Below are 23298 nucleotides of genomic sequence, written 5' to 3'. Positions count from 1 at the left end.
AAAATCATATTTTGAGAAAGGCCACAGAAAAGGGCAAAAGAAAAAATATATAATCTTTCATATTGTGAAATTCCTACTATTGGACATTTTTTGTTTGTTTGTTTTTCACCCATAAGTAATGTGGAGAATAACCTTTATCTGGATAAGTATTTGCCTTTTTAAAAAATTACTTTCTCAGAAGAAATTATTGCATTGAAAGGAATAGAATTTTCAAATTTATTTTCCTCCTGATTATCAAGGTAAGATGAGCTTATCATTGGCAAGTAAAATATAATAACACGGGGTAAGAAAAAAAAATGTTCAGCATCCTTCAGCCAAAGGCAACTGAGATTAGCATTTTGACGTGATTTCTTCTGATACAGGCTGTTATTTTCATTCTAAGCAAGACTGCAGGGTATGAGCATGTTTAAGGTTTTTTATAATACAGCTGAAATTGCTTTCAATTTATCAACTTATCCGCCTTTTGAAAGTGCTTGAGTTGTGAGTATTCTGAAAAATACTAGCATGTAAAAATTACCAAGTAAATTTGGTTATTTCTAAACTTCCCACGATTTTGGTTTTGCTAGCTGTGAGTGATGCTGGCAAGAACACGAAAAAGTATTCAGGCAGGCATGGTGACCCATGTCTATAATCTAAGCTACTCAAAAGGCAGAGACTGGGAGGATCACAGTTTGAGGCCATCTCAGGAAAAAAAAAAAAAAAGCAAGACTCCTTTCTCAACAACAAAAACAGGCACATGATCACATCTATGCAGGAGGTATAAGTAGAAGGAAAATCTGGTCCAGGGGTGGAAAAATGCATGAGTCTACCTAAAAAATAATCTAAAGCAAAAAGAGCAGAGACAAGTAGTAGAGTATCTGCCTAGCAAACACAAGGCCCTAAGTTCAAATTCTGGAATCGCCATAAACAAACGAAGAGACCAAAAAAGTGTTGAACAAATGTTACTTGAAAAACTCATTCCCCAACTTTTGATGTGAATGAAGTCCATGCTTCTGTAAGTCTGCCTTGTTAACTATGGCCATGGAATTGGGAGCCTGTCAGCTTAGTGACATAGGAGTTTGAGCTCTGAGGGTCAAGGTTTAAAGCCAGCCTGAACAGGAAAGTCTGTGAGACAATAAACTACCAATAAACTACCATAAAACACCAGAGTGATTGTGTGGCTCAAGTGGTAGAGTGCTAGCCTTGAGTGAAAAAGCTAAAGGGGCAGTGTCCAGGCCTTGAGTTCAAGCCCCAGTACTGGCACAAACAAACCAACAGTGCTTATTTGGGAGCATGACATATTTGACAGGAAGCTATAGAATGTCCTTAGAGATGAAGGTAAGATTTTGGTCCATTATTAATTCAGAGTGAAAAAATATTCTTCTAATTATGGGCTTGAAATCTTCATGTTAAGGTACCCACAGAACAAATATTGTTCTGTACACAGAAGTACCTGAATGAGGCTGAGCCATCTTGGGCCCCCCTTTGACTGCTCTGCCTCCTGTTACTAATTCACCGCACATCCTGATCAGCTTTGCCTCTAGTGAATCTAGAAGAAAGTGCCTACCCTTCTCTTCCTTTCCTTCCCCTCCCTCCTCCTCCCTTCCCCTCCCTTCTCCTCCCTCTCCTCCCCCTCCTCTCCCTTCCATCCTTTCCCCTTCCTTCTCTCCCCTCCCCTCCCTAATCCTCCCCTGCTCTCCTTTCCCCTAGTTTTGTTTCCCTTATCTATTTCCTTGCATTGATGACATAGGGATTTCATAACTGTGTTTCTCTTCTTAGCAGCAATAAAACAAACTTCTGATCTTTATTTTTATTATCCCCACAAAATACACTCAATTCCTCTTCCAATGGTTTTACCTAATTTGACTTCTCTCACCTGCAATCATTCAATAATTCAACAATTCCTAACCAATTTATAGCATGTAGCAGGCTAAACACTGGAACTAGAGTGCTTCTAATTCTGGAGTGTGCCCAGTGGAATGGAAGGAAGCCCAGAGACTGGAAAGGGTATGTGGGAGGAACTTGTGGGCTGGTTGGCCCAAGCTTCCCTGATGTTCTCCTCGGGGCAGGAGGAGGCCTCCTAGAAACAGTGATATTTGAGGTGTAACATGAAGTAGGAGCAGACATTTCATTCATGGGCAGCTAGAATACTCTATGAGATAGAAACTCAAGGTTTTGAGAAATGGATGAGCTTTTTAGTGTGCCTGCAATACAACTCCAGGTAGCTCTTATAAGAGTGACAGGGGCTAAAGCCAGAAAGGCCAGAAGGGGGAAAGGTGAAATGAGGTTTTAAAGAACGTTGTCTCATGGAGGAGGTCAGAACTTGATATGCAGTGGATCACTAGAAAAGATATCTAAGGAGGGACTGACACCTGCAAGGTTAAAAAAAAAAAAAAGCAAGCTGGGACCAGCGACTTACGCCTGTAATTTTAGCTACCCAGGAGGCTGAGATCTGAAGGTTGCAGTTTGCAGCCAGTCTCGAGAGAAAAGTATGTGGGACTGATCTACAATTAATCACCAGAAAACTGGAATTGGTGTGGTGACTCAAAGTGGTAGAACGTTAACGAGGCTTGAGTGAAAGAGCTCACGGACATCACCCAGACCCTGAGTTTAAGCCCCATGACTGACAAGAGGATTCACTCATTCAATAAATCAAACAAGCAAGCAAGCAAGCAAACGAACAAACTGAAAACCATGCCCCTCACACCAATGTGGGGAATAGAATTGAGATGGCAAGAAATTCATTGAGTCAGTCACTCAGCTGCAGTTTGGGAGATGGAGGTAGAGGAAAGAGGCATATGAGGTCAAGCAGTATGGAGGGTGAATAAAAGGCAGTGAAGAAAAGATCCACATGGATGGCTGTAGGTGAACCAAAAAGGTTAGCTTGAGCAACTCAGAAAACAATGAGAGGATTAGCAGAGAGGGGGAGAATATTTATCCCACTTGGCAGATGCAACCCTTCCTTCTACACCCAACTCAGGGGCTCTATCCTTTACAAGTCTTTGGCTTCCATCACTGCCTTCCCAGAACAGCTGCTCCAGGATTCAGCAGGGAACAGTGTTCTGCCTGAGCACCAAGGTGGTAGGATTGCTCTCATGCTTCTTCAATATTCATCCTACAGTGCTGGGTATTCCCTGTGTCCATCAGGCAGTGGGGCCAGGGTAGCATGGCCCTTGCGAATCAGATCTTTATTATTAAGTGTCTATAAAATGGAGTTGCTCTGGTTAATACAGGGAGTGAAAGACACAGCATTCTGGACTCTTTGCTTCCTCTTATTCTAAATTGGAGCCCAAGAGACTCCACTTTGCCTAGGATCCCACAAGACATAATTAGTGAACCTTCAGCTTAGTGAACTCAGTTGTAGCCGAGTTTGAGCTCTACTCTGTCATATTTTCTTAGCTCTGATGGAATATACAGATGAGGAAACAGCTTCACCTTTGCCTTTGTAAAACAGAGATGGAAACTGTAGCAGTATGGCGAGAATGAGGTAAAAACAATGCACAAAGCAATTTCTGGCACTTATTAAATGCTTATTATAGTATAGTTGCTTTTAGTAAGCATGACAGGATAATTGCTGTTTGATCCTTGAATTGACACCATTCAGCCTAGTAAACTCATGCATCTTCAGGTTAGGAAAAACCAGGGCCATGGTGAAGCTATGGGTGTGCTTGGGGTTAGACACCTCTAAGACCAGACCTTGAATCCCAGAGGCCTGCAAGACAGAGCAATCTTATCTTAGGTTCCATTCATTCCATAAGCCCATGATCACCCTGGCTTTTCATGAGGGTCTATCAATAGTTAATGTGCCGGTGTCAGTTGCTGTAACTGAGCATACCGCATCACCAACGTGAATTAATTATAGGCAGGAGGAGAGAAAATAAAATGCCATTTTCTCAGAGTCCCAAGTTTCCCTGGCTGCACAGAAGCCGGGACACTGCAGGATAAACTTGCCCTCTGATGGAGGACTCTGAGAAGAAGTTAAATCAAAAAAGTGACGACAAACCTCGGAAAGTACGATTCAAAATCTCCTCTTCCTACAGCGGTCGAGTCTTGAAGCAGGTCTTTGAAGATGGGCAGGAATTAGAATCGCCCAAAGAGGAGTACCCTCACAGCTTTCTCCAGGAAGCTCTTGAACCCATGGATGGTGTTTACGGGTCTGGGGAGCCTCCCAAGCCCCCGCTATACTCCCCAAAGCTGACTGCCCAGAAGATCAGCGTGTTCAGAGAGGGCAAGACCTACACACTAGCAGGCAGCCAGCCTCTGTTCAATGACTACAAGACAAATGACCATAAGGTTAGTATTTTATGCATTTAACCACCTTCAGGGTAAGCCTCCATAAAATGATGTAGAGAAACACCCAATTGCTTCAGATTTGTATCTTGTTCATGCTCAGCTACAAATCAGAGCTATAGGTGCACCGGAACGGAAGCTTGTTATTAGAATAATATTTCTGGGACAAAAATAACATGCTTGTTGACTATTCACTGGAAAGCGCAATGAGCATAAATAGCATTCAGATAAATTCCATCCAGGGTAATACATGGTAATTGGGTCTTTGGCTGAGTTTTCCCAGTATGTAAATTAAATAGAGGTACAGTGGTTTTCAGATTGCCAGGATGTCGTTTGAGAAAATTATGCAGCAGTGGGTCGTTTTGTTTCCTGAAAGAGCTGAACGTTTGAAGGTGCTCATTTCACTCCAGCCAATTATTTAGCTTGTGGTTTTTCCTTGTCTTGTTTTAACCCCCCTCCCCCCTTCCCCAACATCTTCCTACTGCCTGCTTTTCAAAGGGTTTGTCTATCTGATCATTTTTTTCTTTGCAATGCTGATTAATATGAGCTCTAGGTAGATGGAGTCCTGGAAAGAGATGGCACAAAATTCAGGGGGGATGTGTTCCCTGGGGAAGACGTTGGAGCTAATAGTTTGATTGAAACATGTGGTTTGCTTGCAAATCATCTCTGGTATTATGGAAAAATCAAACGCCCGTACTAGTTTGTCTTAAGTTAGAAGTCCCAGGAATATACTTAATGGTTTTTCAAAACTCATAGGAGATGAATATATGTTCATGCCAGTGGGAACAAGAATACCTTGCTTCTTTTGAAGATCAAATACAATTATGTAATGCATTCAGGTTATTAATGAATAGTGCACCTGGATATGTGTACCCTCATCTTTGAAGTATGAAGTTCAGATAATTATTCTCTAATCGTTTTGATTGCCACTTCTTAAGAGAATAGATAATACATTTGTTACAGACAAATGCAATAGGCTTGTTGGTATTGGTGGAAGTATAATTATAGGGGTGTCCACAATTACGAAAATGAATATCAGGTTTCCTTTGAATATGAAAGGGGGCTGGAATGAGCAACCCCTTATGTTAGTGAGGGCCAGTGAGGGCATTATCCGGTGCTAGCCTGTTTTATTTCCTTCTGGATCTATTATATCATGGAGGAGAACAGCAAAGGATGTTCATTTCATTTTGCAGATGAGGAAAATGGTGCCTCAAGTGTGTAAGGGATCCATCTTTATTACAGGAACCTTATTATGTGCAGAGTCAGAATCAGAATCCAACTCTTCTTGTCTTATGGCCCATTCCCTTTTCAAAATCAAGATTATTAGATAATCATAACAATGAGGATAATACTACCATTTATTGTGCACTTATTATGTTTTAGGCACTCAGTTATCTTGCAAACTTACAGTATTCCTTCTTATCCATATCTTCTTTGAGAGTTGAGAATTAACAAAGTCAGTTCACACACGTCTTTTACAAGACAATGGTAGATAATTTAGGACTGCTTTATATATCATGTGCCCCATTTGGCATTTGGGTAAATATATGATTTTAATGTAGACTTATACAAGCAGGTTAAGTGAGTCATGATGACAGCATGGCTCAGTTGGTCATAACACAATACTATTGTGAGGCACTGGTGGGTCACATCTGAAATACCGGCTACACAGGAGGCTGAGATCTGAGAATCATTCAAAGTCAGCCTGGGCTGGAAAGCCCGTGATCTCTAATTAATCTCTAGAAAGCTGAAAGTGGAGCTGTGACTCAATTTGTAGAGTGATAGCTGTGAGTGAAAAAGCTTAGAGACAGTGTCCAGGCCCTGAGTTCAAGTCTCAGTACTGACACAAATAACAATAACAAAAACCAAACCAAAACAATGAGAAGAAAAGCCTCATAGCATTCTAGAGGTCATATTGAATACCTGCTTCATTGTTCTCTTGGATGCTTGATCAAGTGCTCCATCCCAGTGTGGCCAGGCTTGGGCTAGGAGAGGGGCCATGATGGATTCATGCAACTGTGCCCACTGAAGCAATTTGTTAATGTGGTATTCATGGCACATGACTTACTATATGATTTTTCTTTTTTTTTGGGTCCGGTTGTGGGGCCTGAACTCTGGGCCTGGGCCCTGTCCTTCAGCTCTTCAGCTCAAGGCTAGCGCTCTACCACTTGAGCCACAGCGCCACTTCTGGCTTTTTTCTTTTTGCTTATGTGGTGCTGAGGAATCAAACCCAGGGCCTTGAGCATGCAAGGCAAGCGCTCTACCACTGAGCCACCTTCCCAGTCCACTATATGATTTTCCATAGCCAATCCAATTGTAGAACCAACCCTGGTAAACACTGGCTCTAATTGAGTGCAGGGATTCAAAGGAAGGGCTCTGAACTCAGATATTTGTACACAGCTGTTTGTGGCAATTCTCAGCTGCCTAAAGGTGGAAACAGCTTAAATGTCCATCAGTTGGTAAATGAATAAACAAGATGTTATACATATGTATGGTATTATTCTACCTTAGAAAGAAAATTTTGACATGCTACAACATGAGTAAATCTTGAAGAAATTAAGTTAATGTCTTTATTGACATTAAGTTAAGTGAAATAAGCCACTCACAAAAGTAAGTATATGGTAAGGGTCACTTATGTGATGTGCTTAGAATTGTCTAATTCAGCTGGGAGCTGGTGGCTCACATCTGTAATCCTAGCTAACTCAAAAGACTGAGCCCTGAGGATCACAGTTTGAAGCCAGCCAGGCAGGCAAGTCTGTGAGACACTTATCACCAATGTGTCACTAAAATAGCCAGGAGTAGAACTGTGGCTCAACTGGTTGAGTACTACTACTCTTGATCACAAAAGCTCAGAAACAGTGCCTTGACTCTGAGTTCAAGTCTCCCTAGGACTGGCACATACACACACACACACACACACACACACACACACACACACACACTCACACTCACTCACAAACAATAACTTATTTTTCTCTTCTGTCTTGAGGACCTGGTAACCATAATTGTACTTTGTGTCTTTATGTATTGGACTTATTGTATGTGTGTGTGTGTGTGTGTGTGTGTGTGTGTGTGTGTGTGTGCTTGAACTCAGGACCTGAGAACAATACCTGAGCTTTTGTTTAAGGCTAGTGTTCTACTACTTGAGACAGAGTTCACTTCCATTTTTTTTTTTTTTTGCTGGTTAATTGGAGATAAGAGTCTCACAGGGACTTTTCTGCCCTGGCTGGCTTCGAACAACAATCCTCAGATCTCAGCTTCCTAAGTAGCAGGGATTACAGTTATAAGTACTGGGTCCTTTTTTTTTTTTTTTAAACAAAACAAAACAAAACAATACTGGGTTTGAACTCAGGGACTTGTGTTGCTAGACAAATGTTCTACTGCTTGAGCCATGCCGAGTCCCGTATATAGATTCAATTTGGGAAAAAGAAAAAGGTCTGCAATTGGATGGTGGTAACAGATGCACAATAGTGTCAATGTACCTGAGCTCTTAGAAAAGGCTGAAATGGTAGTTTTTGTATAACGTATATGTTATCACAATCATTATCATCATAATAAAGCAAAGACTGATGCCACTCAACCTTGATCTTTACGTGCAGTTATAGCAATTCACTACATGAGCCTGGGCAAACTCTGAGGCTAATGTTGCTGAACTTCAATGTCACTGACATGACATAAAGGTAACAGAAAGAAGAGAGTTGTTATTCTAACTAAAATGATCCTACAGCTGGGCCCCAATGGCTCATGCCTGTAATCCTAGCTACTCAGGAACCTGGAATCTGAGTATCCCAACTTGAAGCCAGCCCAGGCAGATTCTTACCTCCAGTTAAACACAAAAAACCAGAAGCGGAACTTTGGCTCAAGTTGTAGAATGCCAACTTTGAGCAAAAAAGCAAAGTGAGAGAGTCCAGGCTCTGAGGTCAAGCCCCAGGACCAACACACACACACACACACACACACACACACACACACACACACACATACACACACACAGACACACACACAGACATACACACAGGCACACATACAAGTAATACATATGAAGCACTTAGCATTGTGCTGGTCCCTTGCATACGTTCAACAAACATTACCTACCATTGCCACAACAAGCAGGTCATTATCAAAGAAATGTTGAGCATTTTTTATTTTATGTGATGTACAGAGAAAGCAGTTATAAATAATAAAAAATACTTCAAGGAATTAAAGCAGATGGAAATTTATTAAGCTCATAAAGATGTGGAAGAGGAAGGGGAGGGAAACCACCTTTCTTTTTAACTGTTTTTTATTATGAGCAAGGTAATGAGTACATTTCTTATCAAGCATTGTTGCCTCCTCCTTTGTTTTTCCCCTACCATCCCTTCCCTCCCACCTCCTCAGCTATACCCCTCCTTACCACTCCCCCCCAGCCTAAATTGTAAAGTTCATTTTTCGACATAGTGTCTTGTACATCTCATTGTTACAATGGGTCAATCCATATCCTTATTTAAACAATTTGTTTTTTCCCTTCCCCTCCCCAAATTATATCAACATCAAATACAATGTAAACAGGGGTTATACTGTGGGGGAGGGACATACAAAGCAACAAAAAAAAAATCACATGGTACCTTATAAAACAGAAAACACCTTTCTTGAATGCCCACTTGATACATATTAGCAATATCATCTTCACAACTGTTCTATAAGAGTTTCACAAATCAAGAAAACAGTTCACAGGAGCTGGGCAGCTTGCACATCTCAATACAGATTTGTCTCACAGACTTGTATAATACTTTCAGTTAGGTCTGTCTCTCTCTCAGAAGCCCATTAAGTTTCTAGCGATGCATTTAAAAACAGCAAGGAGAAGTTTTAGTGGTGCCCAAATAGTAATCTGTAGGCATGTTGTCACAGAAACCATGGTATTGGCAAATGCTCAACGATATAGATTGCCATTCTAGACAGAGAGGCCTTGACTTCCTTCCAGAAGGAAGGAATTAAAAAAATTCCTGGCTCTCTCCTGGCCTTCTATAATGCAAGAGAGGATGTTCTCACAGGTAAGTGGATGTCACCAGATAATGTGAACTTGAATTACACCCAGGGAGCTTCCTTAGACACAGAAAAGAATTTGGCTGTCAAGATGACTGAAACTTAAATACACCTTTGAGGTGATTTGGGATTCTCCGTCTTTGGAGTAAAAGTATTCACTATCCTGAGTATCTCAGATACTAACTAGCTTAGTGGCAGGCCATCAGATATCATCTCTGCATATTGAGGCTTTGCTTTCAAAAAAGAAAAGGAGAGAACAGAGCTGTAGATGTGAAACACACACACACACACACACACACACACACACACACACAAAACCCAGTAATGGGACTTCTTTGGCTATCACTGGAAGTAAGAAATGGAACCTTCCAAAAATACCACCATCCTTATCGTCTGATATTTAGAAACTGATAGTCCTGAGTGTGAAACAGGAATCCAGTGTGCATAAAACAAATAGGCAATGGAAGCTGCCATGTGATCCTTTGAAGGAAGGAAAGAAGAGAGAGCCAGATAGAACCACTGTGGCTTGATAAATTACTCTTGAAAACCCTCACGGCTATTTCAAGGAAGACAATCTGAATATTGAAGTCTTGCTCAGATCTAGTTTGGATTGAATACATGGTGTCTTTACACCTAAGATTGATTCATTGTAGCACCTACATAGATTTGGTTTAGGCGGTTCTACAAGCAGGACAAAAATACTTCCTGTTGAGTGTATAGCTGTGTAGTAAAAGTGTGCATTAACCATTGAAGAATCGTTTTAAGTGATAACAATATGGCTTGCATAGTAGTACCAGCTTTTGCAACTGTGTTTTATACATTTTCCAACCCTCCCTCAATTCCAGAAGTTAATATCATTAGCTTCAGGGATAAAAGTCAAAATATTTAACCTTATGAACATTGTCCAGTTAGTGTTGAAGCCAGCAAAGTCTTGGGGTATCATTCTGGGCTTGGAGCCTAAGTATTACCTCTTACATCACTGGCTTTTGATGGTGTTAGAGGATATACTAGGTGGTAATTAGGGGGTTCTGAGACTCCTGAATGCCTTCCTTGGTACTATGCGCAGCCCTACACTGGCAGCTATGATGTGTAGCAGACCTTCCTCTCTAAAGTCTTACATTCTGAGGAGTTCAGCTGTGATTGGCTATGATCAACAACTGGAAGGAACCTGGTTTCCTTAACTTACTGGGAAAGTAAAAAAGCCAAGGAATGAGCCATCACTATGAGATCTGCTGGGATTATAAATGCTGGAGCATGGAAGTCATCTTTCTAGTTTTTTTTCCCCCCTGGATGTTGGTTGGGTTCTGTGTTTGGTGATTGCTAGTGAATCAGATCAGTTGCTGGTGATGGCTAGTTTTATCTTATTCTTTTTTTTGGTCTGGTTGTAGTACCTGAACTCTGGGCCTGGGCGCTGTCCCTCAGCTCTTCAGCTCAAGACTAGCACTCTACCACTTGAGCCACAGCGCCACTTCCGGCTTTTTTCTTTTTGCTTATGTGGTGCTGAGGAATCGAACCCAGGGCCTCAGGCGTGCAAGGCAAGCGCTCTACCACTGAGCCACCTTCCCAGCCCAAGTTTTATCTTATTCTCTGCTTCTATAGCCCCCACCTATTATAGATTTTGGAAAGATCATCATCTACACGAACAACCTGAAAATAATTCGAACCCCAATGGACAAGAGAGACTTCATGAGGAAAATTCTCCAGAAGGAAGAGGAGGCTGAGGAGGAGTCTCTGATGAGCAAAGAAGAAAGCTATGGGGATGAGGACCAAAGCGACGGACCTTTGCTGGAGACGGAAAGTGCATTTCCCCATAGCCAGTACACACAGGTATGGCAGATTGCAGGCAGAGAAGCCCTGTACCAGTAATCTCCAAATTCTTGTGGTTCTTGTTGTTGGTTGTGGGGTTTGAACTCAGGGCCTGGGTGTTGTCCCTGACTTTTGTGCCCAAGGCTAGTGCTCTCCCACTTTGAGCCTCAACTCCACTTCCATTTTTTTTTTTTTTTCTGGTGGTTAATTGGAAATAAGAGTTTCTTGGACTTTCCTCCCCAGGCTAGCTATGAACCTTGATCCTCAGAACTCAGCCTCCTGAGTAGTTAGGATTACACCTGTGTTCTGCTTCCAAACTGTTTTGATTGTGTCCTACTTATCTAAAACTTTTGAATAAATAGTCTAAAAATTAAACATAGCCTAAATGTCTAAATATTAAAGACATGAAGGATTTTAATTTTTTTGTTTATGTTTTGCCAGTCTTGGGCTTGAACTCAGGGCCTGGGCACTGTCCCTGTACTTCTTTTGCTCAAGGCTAGCACTCTACCACTTGAGCCACAGTGCCACTTCTGACTTTTTCTGTTTAGGTGATACTGAGGAATCGAACCCAGGGCTTCATGTGTGCTAGTGAAGCATTCTACCACTAAGCCACATTCCCAGTCCTATGAAGGAATTTTAATGTTGTTGTATTTTAACATGTTAGTAATAGCAGGCATAAGTCCATATTTCATATAGTCATAATTTAAATATTCTTGGACTCCTTTTCATATCTGATTAGCCATTCATTGTTTTTTAAATTGTTTCTAACCATGATTCTAGCTTATAAACCTTTGTCTGATTTTTGGTTTTGCTTTTATTTCTATTTTTTGTACTAAGACCTTGAACTCAGGGCTTGGGTACTGTTCCTGAGCTTTTCTGCTCAAGGCCCTACTACTTGATGCATAGCTCCATTTCTGGCTTTTTGGCAGTTAATTGAAAATAAGAATCTCACAGACTTTACTGCTTCCAACTGTAGTCCTTAGAGCTCAGTCTCCTGAGTAGCTACGATTATAGGTATGAGCCACGGATGCCCAGCTGAACAGCTGGCTTTGTTGTTGCTGTTGTTTTGGTTGTTTTTTTTTTTTTCTGTTATGGGGCTTGAACTCTTGTCCCTCAGCTCTCCAGCTCAAGGCTAGCCCTCTATCACTTGAGCTACAGCGCCACTTCTGGTTTATTGGAGATGAGTCTCACTTTTCTGCCCAGGCTGGCTTTGAAATGTAATCCTTAGACCTCAGCCTCCTGAATAGCTAGAATTATAGGCGTGAGCCACCTGTGCCTGGCAACAACTGGTTTTTGAGGTATGGAAAACTAATTCTTCCATTCCCTTCCCTCCCCTCCCCTCCCCTCCCCTCCCCTGCCCTGCCCTCTCCTCCCCTCCCCTCCCCCTTCTCTTTCCTTCTCTTCCCTTCCCCTACCTCCCCTCCTTTCCCTTACCTTCTTCTCTTCCCTTCCCTTCCCCTTCTTTCCCTTCTTCCCTTTCCTTTCCTTTCCTTCCCTTCCTTCCCTCACTTCTCCTTCCCTTTTCTCACCTCCTCTCCCCCCTCCTTTCCCCTCCTCTCCTTTCCTTTCCCTTTCTCTTTCTTTTCTTTTGGTTGAATTGTGGTTGAATTCAGGACTTTGTGATTGCTTAGCTGATGTCTACTACTTGAACTACACCCCTAAATCTATTTTTTGCTAATTATTTTGGAGATAGAGTCTAGTGAACTTTTCTGCCCAGACAAGCTCTGAACCTCAGTCCTCAATATCACATTGTCCTGAGTAGCTAGGATTATAGGCATGAGCCTGTAAGGGTGGTCTGTCATTTTTATCATGAGTTTTGTTGTGCTTCTGTTATTGTTATTATTATTGCTATTATTATTATTACTGTTATTATTATTACTTTGGTGATGATATCATGTGAAGTCATGTGTCAACTTCGTACATTAATTTAGTCAAAACTAGAAAACATCATTTGTCTATCCATGAGCTAGCTCAGGCACAAGAAAACTGCAATATTTTTCAATGTGCGAAAAGTGAAGAACTGAGCTCCTTGGGATGCTCCTTAACACTGACTTTTTGGGATGCTAGCATATGTAGGGACTGACTAGAGAGAGTGCCACTGTCAACCAGTGTATTAAAGATTAGCCTAAGAGTGGCTTTAAAATATTATCAACTGAAAATATCAACTAGACATTAAAGGTATTAAATATTAATTGACAACAAACTATTAATAGACAGTATTTTGTCTATTTTTAGATCAAAAGAAAATATAATTATAATTTCTCTCACAAGCTTTGAAGGAATGTGACTGTGGACACCATGCTCAGGCTCAGATGGCAAGGAAGAGTGCGGGTACCCATTAATTCACAGTGTGCAGTTTGGGGTGTGGAAGCAATTTTGGTCAATTTAAGCTAAAAACATGGGTGCAAAGTGAATTTGCTGTCTATCATACTTGGCTTCTAGTGTTACTGTTTTCTGTGTTCTGTGACACTTTTGTGTGTGTGTGTGTGTGTGTGTGTGCTGGTCCTAGGGCTTGAACTCAGGGCATGAGTGCTGTCCCTGAGCTCTTTTGCTCAAGGCTAGTGCTCTATCACTTGAGCCATAGCTCCACTTCTGGCTTTTTTGGTGGTCAATTGTAGGTAAGAGTTTCAATAAGAATGGCCAATAGACACATGAAGAAATGCTCAACCTCTCTAGCCATAAAAGAAATGCAAATCAAAACAACATTGAGATTCCACCTCACCCCAGTTAGAATGGCTAGAATCAAGACCTCTAATAACAACAGATGCTAGAAGGGTTGTGGACAGAAGGGAACCCTACTGCATTGTTGGTGGGAGTGTAAACTTGTTCAACCACTTTGGAAAGGAGTATGGAGATTCCTCAAAAGACTCCACATAGAGCTCCCCTATGACCCAGCAATCCCACTTTTGGGCATTTACCTGAATGATCACAAACAAGACCGTACTAAAGCTATCAGCACAACTATGTCAATGCAGCATTATTTGGATATGGAGCCAACCCAGATGCCCCTCAGTAGATGAATGGATCAAGAAAATGTGGTATATATACACAATGGAATTCTATGCCTCCATCAGAAAGAATGACATTTCCCCATTTGTTAGGAAATGGAAAGACTTGGAAAAATTATATTAAGTGAAGTAAGCCAGGCCCAAAGAAACATAGGTCCTATGGTTTCCCTTATTTGCAATAACTAGTATATGTCTGCAACAAGCAAAAAAGGTCAGATAAGATGATGTTAAGTGAAATCAACCCCAAGATAGGGATACAAGTGGTTTTTCTTTCTGCTATTGTTTCTAACATATTTATAAGGTACCATGTGATTTTTTTTGTTGCTTTGTATGTCCCTCCCCCATGGTATAACCCCTGTTTTCACTGTATTTGATGTTGGTATAATTTGTGGAGGGGAAGGGAAAAAACAAATTGTTTAAATAGCAATACAGGTGGAACCATTGCAACACTGAGATGTACAAGACACTATGTTGAAAAATGAACTTTACAATTTAGGTGAGGGGGTAAGGGGGTGTATATTTGAGGAGGTGGGAGGGAAGAGATTGTAGGGGAAAAACAAAGGAGGAAGTAACAATGCTGGATAAGAAATGTACTCATTACCTTGCTCATGTAACTGTAATCCCTCTGTATGGTATTTTCACAATAAAAAACTTATTTTTTAAAAAAAGCATCTCATGGACTTTCCTGCCTGAGCTGGTTTTGAATTGCAATCCTCAGATCTCAGTCTCCTGGGTAGCTAGGATTACAAGTGTGAGCTACTGCTGCCCAGCCTCTGTGACACTCTTATTCCCCTTGTGTTGGCACAGAAAATGAGCAAGGGACTTTCTGAAGCCTGGGTGACATCCCTGTTCTATGAGGATGTAGAAGAAGAGACTAATAAGGCAACGATCACCGAGCATCCGTGGCTTATCCCAGTAACCCTAGCTACTCAAAGACTGAGATCTGAGGATTGTGGCTTGAAGCCAGCCCAATTGGGAAAGTCCTTATGACTTGTATCTCCAATTACCTATCCCCCTCTCCCCCCAAAAAAGGTTAATGGAGCTGTAGCACAAGTAGCAGAGTGATAGCCTTGAGTGAAAAAGCTCAGGACAATGCCCATGCCCTGAGTTTAAGCCCCAGGACTGGCACAAAAAAGAAGGCCATGATGGGCTTTGAGTGGCAGCCTTAAGTTGATGTACCAAAGACACCATGTATTCTCATTTGCCTCCTTCCTTCCTTCCTTCCTTCCTTCCTTCCTTCCTTCCTTCCTTCCTTCCTTCCTTCCTCCCTCCCTCCCTCCCTCCCTCTCTCTCTCTCCCTCTCTCCCTCCTTCTCCCTTTCTCTCTCTCTCTCTCTCTCTCTCTCTCTCTCTTTCTTTCTTTCTTTCTATCAAATCTACCTAAGTTTCCACAACCTTCTCTAGAAGCTTCTTTCTTCTGTTTTCCTTCACTCTTTCCATCCTCTCTGCTTGGGAGCAAGCCACTTGGACTCCAGGAAAAGGCTTTTAACTTTGATTCACATCTACTCATATCTGTTCTCATATTCACTTCATTAATCAGCCCCCCCACCCTCCCACCCTACTTGTAATATCCTTTCATTGCTTGGGATAAGACAAAAACTCCTTCCTCACTGTGGGTAGCCTGGCCATTGCTGGCCTCTCCATGCCCTCTGCCCAGACACACGGCCTGTCTATCATATGTTCTATGCTCTTTCCTAACAGAGCCAAATCACCTCTTTCTGGAACATTCTCCAGGTCCTCTGCCACTTTGCCTTCTGCTCCTGAGATCACAGTGGCATCATGCACACTTAGGATCTTCCTTGGCTTCCATAAGGATAAAGTCCTCCAGGATGGACCTGCACCCTTCCCTACAATGTCCATCTTCCCTCTGTCATCTGCTTAATGCTGGCTCTTCTCCACGAGTTTGTCTCCATGCAGGGAGAGGTGATATTTATGCTGAGTACCACATCGCAAATCCCAGGTCAGAAAAATAACAGAACCTGGAATACAATAGCAAGTATCGGTTAATATTTGTGGAAAGAATATTAAATATTGCTAGGTGCCTGGGGCTCACATTTGTAATCCTAGCTATTCAGGAGGCTGAGATCTGAGGATGACAAGTCAAAGCCAGCCTGGGCAGGAAAATCTAAAATCTATAAGACTCTTGTCTCCAATTAACTGCCAAAAAATGAGAAGTACAGCTGTGGCTCAAATGATAGAGCACTTGTCTTGAGTGAGAAAGCTACGGGACAGCGCCTTGTCTCTGAGTTCAAGCCTAGGGGGCATGTGCACGCGTACATGAACATTGAAAAATAAGTGCCACTTGGTCACCAGTCTTCTTGTTGTTGTTGGTGGTCATGGGGCCTGAACTCTGGGCCTCGGCGCTGTCCCTCAGCTCTTCAGCTCAAGGCTAGAGCTCTACCTCTTGAGCCACAGCGCCACTTCTGGCTTTTTTTGCTTATGTGGTGCTGATGCATGCAAGGCAAGCACTCTACCACTGAGCCACCTTCCCAGCCCCGGTCACAAGTCTTGTGCCACCATGTCACTGGTCTTTTATACAGAACAATGGAGAACCTAACATGGCAGTAGAAAGATGATTGAATATTGAAATCGGAAACATTACTTTCCTACTTTAAAATTCTTTATTTCCATAGTTCTTTTATCATGCCACAGCCCTGCAGGAGCACTTTTTCCCCTCCAGGGGAGGTCTAGAAATAGTAACATGCAAGCCTGAATGAAAAAGCAACCACAGGCCTGACAGACAATTACCTTTAAATTCAATTTGGGGCAATCTGTATTTTCCAGTGGTAGTGCTATAAACTAGGACAGGACTGTGAAGCAGAAGCTTGCTGGAAGGGTTATATTTCACTTGTCTGTCCTTTACACTCTGTTTTAAATTGCTATTTGTTTGCCCAATCCTCATGCAATATATGCCCAAACAAGTTTTTATTCTGAAAGAGAGGGTCACAGAACATCAAAGAACTCCTCCTGACCAAGGGATGCTTTGTTCTGCCTCTATAGAACTGGGAAGCAGTAGAAGCCTGGTGAAAGATTGGGGCAAGGCTTGCAGGTCAGGCCACGCTCCAACCTCTCCATCACAGACAACAAAGGAGAAGAATTTGATTCTCAGCAAAACATACAAGGGTATCCTTCTGGTTTTGTGCTCCATGAAATCAAGGTTATAAATCATCCCAGCATTTCTATACTTTACCCATCTCATTTCTGGGATGTTGATGTTGGGATGTTGGTGGTGATGATGACGGTGGTGATGATGGATGGTGGTTATGATGATGACAATGACGCCGCCGCCGATGATGATGATGATGATGATGATGATGATAATGGATGCTATTTTTATTGAGGGGTCTCTCACAGCAACCTCACTTCATCTTTTCATTGTATTCTCACCAGGATCTTGTGAAGCAGGAATTATTAATAGTCTCATTCTTCAACTGGGGAAACTGAAGCTCAGAGATGTTACATGACCTACCCGAGGTCACTAGAGCCAGTAGTCACATCATCTCATGATCACAACTGCTTTTCTAGGCAGTCCCTTGACTGATGCCAGTAACTGTCTTCCGGGCTGTGAGAGCTTGTGTCTGTAATGAGACCTAAAGCCCCCGGTTAGTAGGAGTTAGTAGGAAGTGGACTGAATGAGTCTGCCTCCCAGGTTCTAGCATTTAAGCTGTGCCAGGCAATTGTATTCTCTCCAGTTCCATTAAATACTTTGGGAAGATTTTTCTTTTAAGTACTGAGAAAAATGCCAGGCATGGTGGTACACGCCTGCAATCCCAATATTCAAAGGCTGAGGCAGAAGGATTACAAGTTTGAGGCCAGTTGGGACTATTTAGAAGGTTCAAGGCTAGCCTGGATTATCCTGAACTAATAATAGTAATTCATAATTATTTTATGGGCATTTTAATTACCAAGAAAAGAAGAAAAAGACTTCCATTCTGCACACATCATATAGAATAAAGCTAATGAAATACTTGTCGAGTTAATTGATTAAAAAGACTGGGAAAGGAATAACCCAGATCGAAGTCTTAATATGAACCCTAAAACCATGGAACATAAATATCATTTGGAAGAAAATTTGGCCTTGTGTTCTGCACTTGGTTAGCCAGGTTATTTTATTAATCTTCCAATTTCTGCCTTGGCATTCTATGCACATGGGTTTCTGGGTTGCATGTGTAGCATTGCAGTAGTGTTTTTACTATACTTTCTTTGGAATATTGGCTGACATCTTGAGAATCTCACTGGGATCAAGTACAAAACATAAAACCTTCTAGATCTGTCAGAAAAAAATGAATAGTGACAATTTGCTTGAATAATATTTTGGCAAATGCCTATATTTTAAATACTTTAAGAGGAGAAAACAGATTTCTCCATTGTTAATGCATGGCCACAATCTATAAAATATTACTTCAAGAATACAAAGATGAGATTCATGCCAGTGACCCACACCTATAATAGTAGCTGCTCAAGAAGCTGAGTTCTGAGGATCATGGTTTGAAGCCAGCAAGACAGGAAAGTTCGTGAGACCCTTATCTCTAATAACTACCAAAAACCCAGAAGTGAAGATATGGCTGAAGTGGTAGAGTGGTAGCCTTGAGCAAAAAGTTTAAGGATCAGTGCCCAGCTCTGAACTCTCTGTGCAGAGATTGTTTTTGTTCTTGGGTTATACAAGAATGCTGTGTGATGGCTGGCATGTGGCTGTATGGCTCTATGGCAGAGCACTTGCTTACCATTTGTGATGCATGGAGTCCAATCCCCTAGAATTGAAGAAGAGGGAAAAGAAGCCATATTAGTTGGGTGAAACTACCAAATGCTCAGCAGGGTCAGGTGCCTTGCAAGTTCCTAGAATTTAAGAACATGAAGGGTGCTCCAGATATCGTTGTTGTGTTTGTGTACTTAGGGGTCCCTTTGTGCAGGCAAATACTGTGCCAGGTACTCCGCTACACATGAGCATTGATAGAGAATAGGCACTACTAGCCAGGGCGCTTCCTGTCCTGACAGTAGGACTGTCAGGTAGGGTAGGGGACCCAGAGGCTGGGGTGGGCCAGGCTTCCTGGAGGAAACCTTTGCTCAGGTTTGATCTGGGAACAAGTGGGGGTTAGCTAGACCCCCACTTACCAGGCCAGTGGGGGAGAGCTATTAAAATAGGTGACAAAAATTAAATAAGCTTAGAAGCATGGTTTTTTTTTTTTTAAAAAAAAAATACTGTATTTATTTATTCTTATATAGTAGTTAAGCAAAAGGGTGACAATTCCAGAAGCCACCTTATGAGTACAAGGCAGCATCATTCCCCCACCCCATCTTTACCTCTCCCTTCCCTACCCTTAAGTTATACAGTCCAATTTTTACACGATGCACACTGAGTATATTGACTGTATTTGTTCACCCTCCTTCCCTCTATTTGTGTATCCCTTCTCTCATTGCTCTCCCCTACCGAACATGCTTCAGCTGGTATTCATTTTGTTCATTGGTTTATTAGTTGTTGAGAGGAGTCACACCATTAAACTCCTCCCCCGAAGTATGCCATCCTTTAGTCAATTTCTTTGCATGTGGGTGCATATAAATCTCACATGTTACCAAGTATGCTTGCATTTAAGATCTAACTTCAACATATGAGAGGACATATGTGCTGGGTGTCTCTTGGAGCCTGACTTAATTCACTTTAACATAATCTTTTCTAGGTCTATCCATGTCCCTGTGAATGACATAATACAGATGAGTAAGATTCCATTGACTATATGTACCTTACTTCTTGATCCACTCATCCATTTTAGGACACCTGGGCTGTTGCCATATGTTGCTTATCATGAATAGGGCAACAGTGAACATGGAAGCACTAGTGTCTTTACTATATCCTGACTTAAAATATTCTGTGCAGATGCCCAGGAATATCATAAAGTTTTATCTGAGGGGGAGGGAGTATTCATTAAAAGATTTCCTACATGACTTTCTTGTGCCAATCAAGAAAGTAATCATCTTAATGAGACAATATTCCACACCATCAGAGATGGGGTCACAGTTAGTTTATGCCACAGTCGATAGGCACCTGGGCCAGGATTATGAGGGTGGGATAGAGAAAAATGAGTTGGATTTGGAAAGAATTTTTTTTGGGTGCCAGTCCTGGGGCTTGAACTCAGGGCCTGGATGCTGTCCTTGAGGGTTTTTGCTCAAGGCTAGCACTCTACCACTTAAGCCACAGCGCCACCTCCAACTTTTTTGGTGGTTCATTGGAGACAAGTATCTTATGGACTTTCCTAACTGGGCTGGCTTTGAATTATACTCCTCAGTCTCTTGAGTAGCTAGGATTACAGGTATGAGCCACCAGTGCCTCACTTTGGAAACGGTTTTAAAAGTTGAAGGGGACAGGAGTTGTCACTAGATTCTCCAGGCATCATTCTGGTGTCTCCCTTTATTTCTTAGGAGAGTCCCACTTTTTAGAAGGAGTGTGATGTTGCCAGTCTATTTGAGATGTCTTAGGGAAGGAATAAGACAAGGCCAACAAATGTGTTTGTATAGAGTGAGTATCAAGGACTTATTGACAAGGCTTAAAAAAAGAACTCAACTCCTTTGGAAACCTTAGATGTGCTGAGAAGATTGCATTTACATATATCCTCTCCCATAATATTGCAGGTAATCGGAGATTAAGCTTTGCCATTCACTTCACAGGTAGAGAAACAGATGAAGGGAGGCTGAGGGCAGGGGGTACACTGTAGAGCCTATGTCAGATATCAGCCTCAGCCCTAGTCTATTGGCTTTGAGCACAGAGTTCTTAATCACTGTGACTTATGCTATTCTCAAAGAGCATAAAATATTACAAGAATTCAGAGCTGAGCTTTGAAGGCTGGTAACACAGATTCATTCATCCACACAGTTTCTCTGTCACAATAACTGATCTTTCTTGAGTACCAACTGTTGGGTAACTATAACATTGTCATTAGAAACATGAATTTTGGTACTCAGCCCCCTGGGATCAAAACTTACCCTCTCTAGTTCCATGCTGTGTGTGTGTGACATCGCCAATTAACTTCTCAGTATCTCATTTTCCTATGGCAGGGAAGAGAGGATTCGTATTAGCTCACTGAGATGTTGTGCAGATTAGATGGACGGATACATAGCCCTTAGAAAAAAAGCACCTGGCATTTGCCAGTGACTGTAAGGGCTCATAATAAGCAATTGCCAATGAGGAAAAATAAAGTCTTTATGGTGCCGTCAGAAAGAACGTGTCACATGGTAACAAAGACAGTGAAGAATGGGGTGTCTGTGCATGCCAGATGCGGTGACAGAAGATGCTGTGTTCCTGTTGCTTATCCCAGAGATCCTCTCTGACAGAATTGCCGTGAGTGGTTTGCATCTTGGCTGTTCCCCTCACTGACCTTTGTGAAAGACATTTTTCCCCCCTATTCTGCCCCAGCTTGTTTCAGGCCCAGTGCTTTTCTGACTCTCAGGCAAACTCTACACTTAGTTCAAGTGCTGCACTGATTAAACTCTTGTCATGTCTTTTGCAGGAAGGGGAGCTTCCTGAGGAGAACTGTCTTCACTGCCGAGGGTCGGGCAGTGCCACCTGCACTCTGTGCCATGGCAGCAAGTTCTCAATGCTGGCCAACAGATTTAAGGAGTCCTACCGAGCCCTGAGGTGTCCTGCCTGCAATGAGAATGGCCTACAGCCTTGCCACATTTGCAACCAATAGCTGTGGTTTTCTTGTACTGGCTTACTTTTCCTTTACCATTCTCCCCCAAATTATTCCTAATAAAATACCCTCTCCTCCGCCTCTCTCAGCAAGGAGTCCCTGCAGCTGCAAACCATTCCACCACTAGCAAAACTCAATTACTTCATGACATTTTGTGAGGCCAGCACTATCTCCACATGGGTCTAAATAGGAGGGACATTTTTTGAATTAAAGCCTGCTTTGACACTGGTTCTGAAATTATTCTTCCAAGATTGTGTGCATATAACTCACTTGACTGAGCTCAGTTTCTATTTTTACTTGCGCCAGTGAACAAATAAATGCACACTTCAGGCAGCAGGTTGAAGTCATTTTCTGGTTAGGAGTTATTTTGCAAAATTATTCAGTGAGAAAAGAATAAAGCAGCTTCTCTTTGATGCAACGGATGCCTGTTGCTTATAGTGCATCTGAAATTGTTGTTGGTCAAATTGAATTTGTAATTAAGCGGAAGAGGAATGGGATGGCCACCGATGAACTGAATGCACTGGAAGCCATGCCAAGCACAACATGCCCATTCGGGCAACAGGCAAGTGGAGGAAGCTGATCCTTCCAGGGCCCTCTGTGTGACATGCTTGGCTCATAGCCACTCAGGCAGTGAGCAATACTACTTCTTAGGTCAAGATGAAATAGGACATCTTTCATGCCTCTGCTGACATTGCAAGGCATGTCAACGCTCTTTATGATAAATGTGCTGCTTTTATTTTTTCTTTCTCTTTTTCTTTCTTGTGTGTGTGTGTGTGTGTGTGTGTGTGTGTGTGTGTGTGTGTGTGTGTGTGTGTGTGTTGCTACTGGGATTTGAACTCGTGATTTTGTATTCTCACTTGGCTTTTTTCACTCAAAGCTGGTGCTTTATCACTTGAGCCACATTTCTGCTTCTAACTTTTTTATGATTAATTAGATAAGAGTCTCAGGGACTTTCCTGCCTAGGCAAGCTTTGAAATGAGATCCTCAGATCTCAGTCTCTTGAGTAGTAGGATTACAGACCTGAGCCACTAGCACTTAGCTTTAAGTCAAATATTTAGCCATAACTACTTATAAAGGACTGCAGACATATTACAAATGTCTGTTGGAAACCTCTAGGAGAAAAAGGAACCAAAAGCAAACATGTTTTTTTTACTGTCCATGAATGTACATACTAAGGATGATTCTTTCCTCTTAAATAAAATTAGAAGACACTTTTACTAATGAACTTTTGTAAGTTCTGACACTTGTCCTCACACCCAGTAAGAATAACACTGTAAGCTCTCTCATCTATCAGACTCCCACTGTGTTTTTATGATAATAATTTTGATTTAATATCTTCACACATTTCTAAGATTTGTTTGTTAGTCTCTCATATTCAGCTGCTAAAATAATTCAGCAATGGATTGTTTTGGAGACAACATCAATAATTCTAATAAAAAAGACATGAAAATAGGTTTTCAAGCCATGATGATTTGTCTTGTCTCTCTTATCTTGTTCCTTGACTTCTTTAGC

At 41.8% G+C, this 23298-nt stretch overlaps 1 protein-coding gene across 1 annotated transcript; it reads left to right on the top strand.

Moving 5' to 3' along the window:
* The first annotated feature begins 3936 nt into the window (after window positions 1-3936).
* On the top strand, window positions 3937-21935 carry Grxcr2 (glutaredoxin and cysteine rich domain containing 2). Its single transcript, XM_042692219.1, has 3 exons — window positions 3937-4272; window positions 10891-11118; window positions 21604-21935. Exons 1-3 carry the CDS (start codon window positions 3937-3939, stop codon window positions 21784-21786), a joined length of 747 nt encoding a protein of 248 aa, XP_042548153.1. The 3' UTR covers window positions 21787-21935.
* Window positions 21936-23298: the final 1363 nt, after the last annotated feature.

This window comes from Dipodomys spectabilis, unplaced genomic scaffold, assembly GCF_019054845.1.
Source record: "Dipodomys spectabilis isolate Male_0828 unplaced genomic scaffold, ASM1905484v1 ptg000147l, whole genome shotgun sequence".
NCBI lineage: Eukaryota > Metazoa > Chordata > Mammalia > Rodentia > Heteromyidae > Dipodomys > Dipodomys spectabilis.
This window is presented reverse-complemented; position numbering and strand designations above follow the sequence as displayed.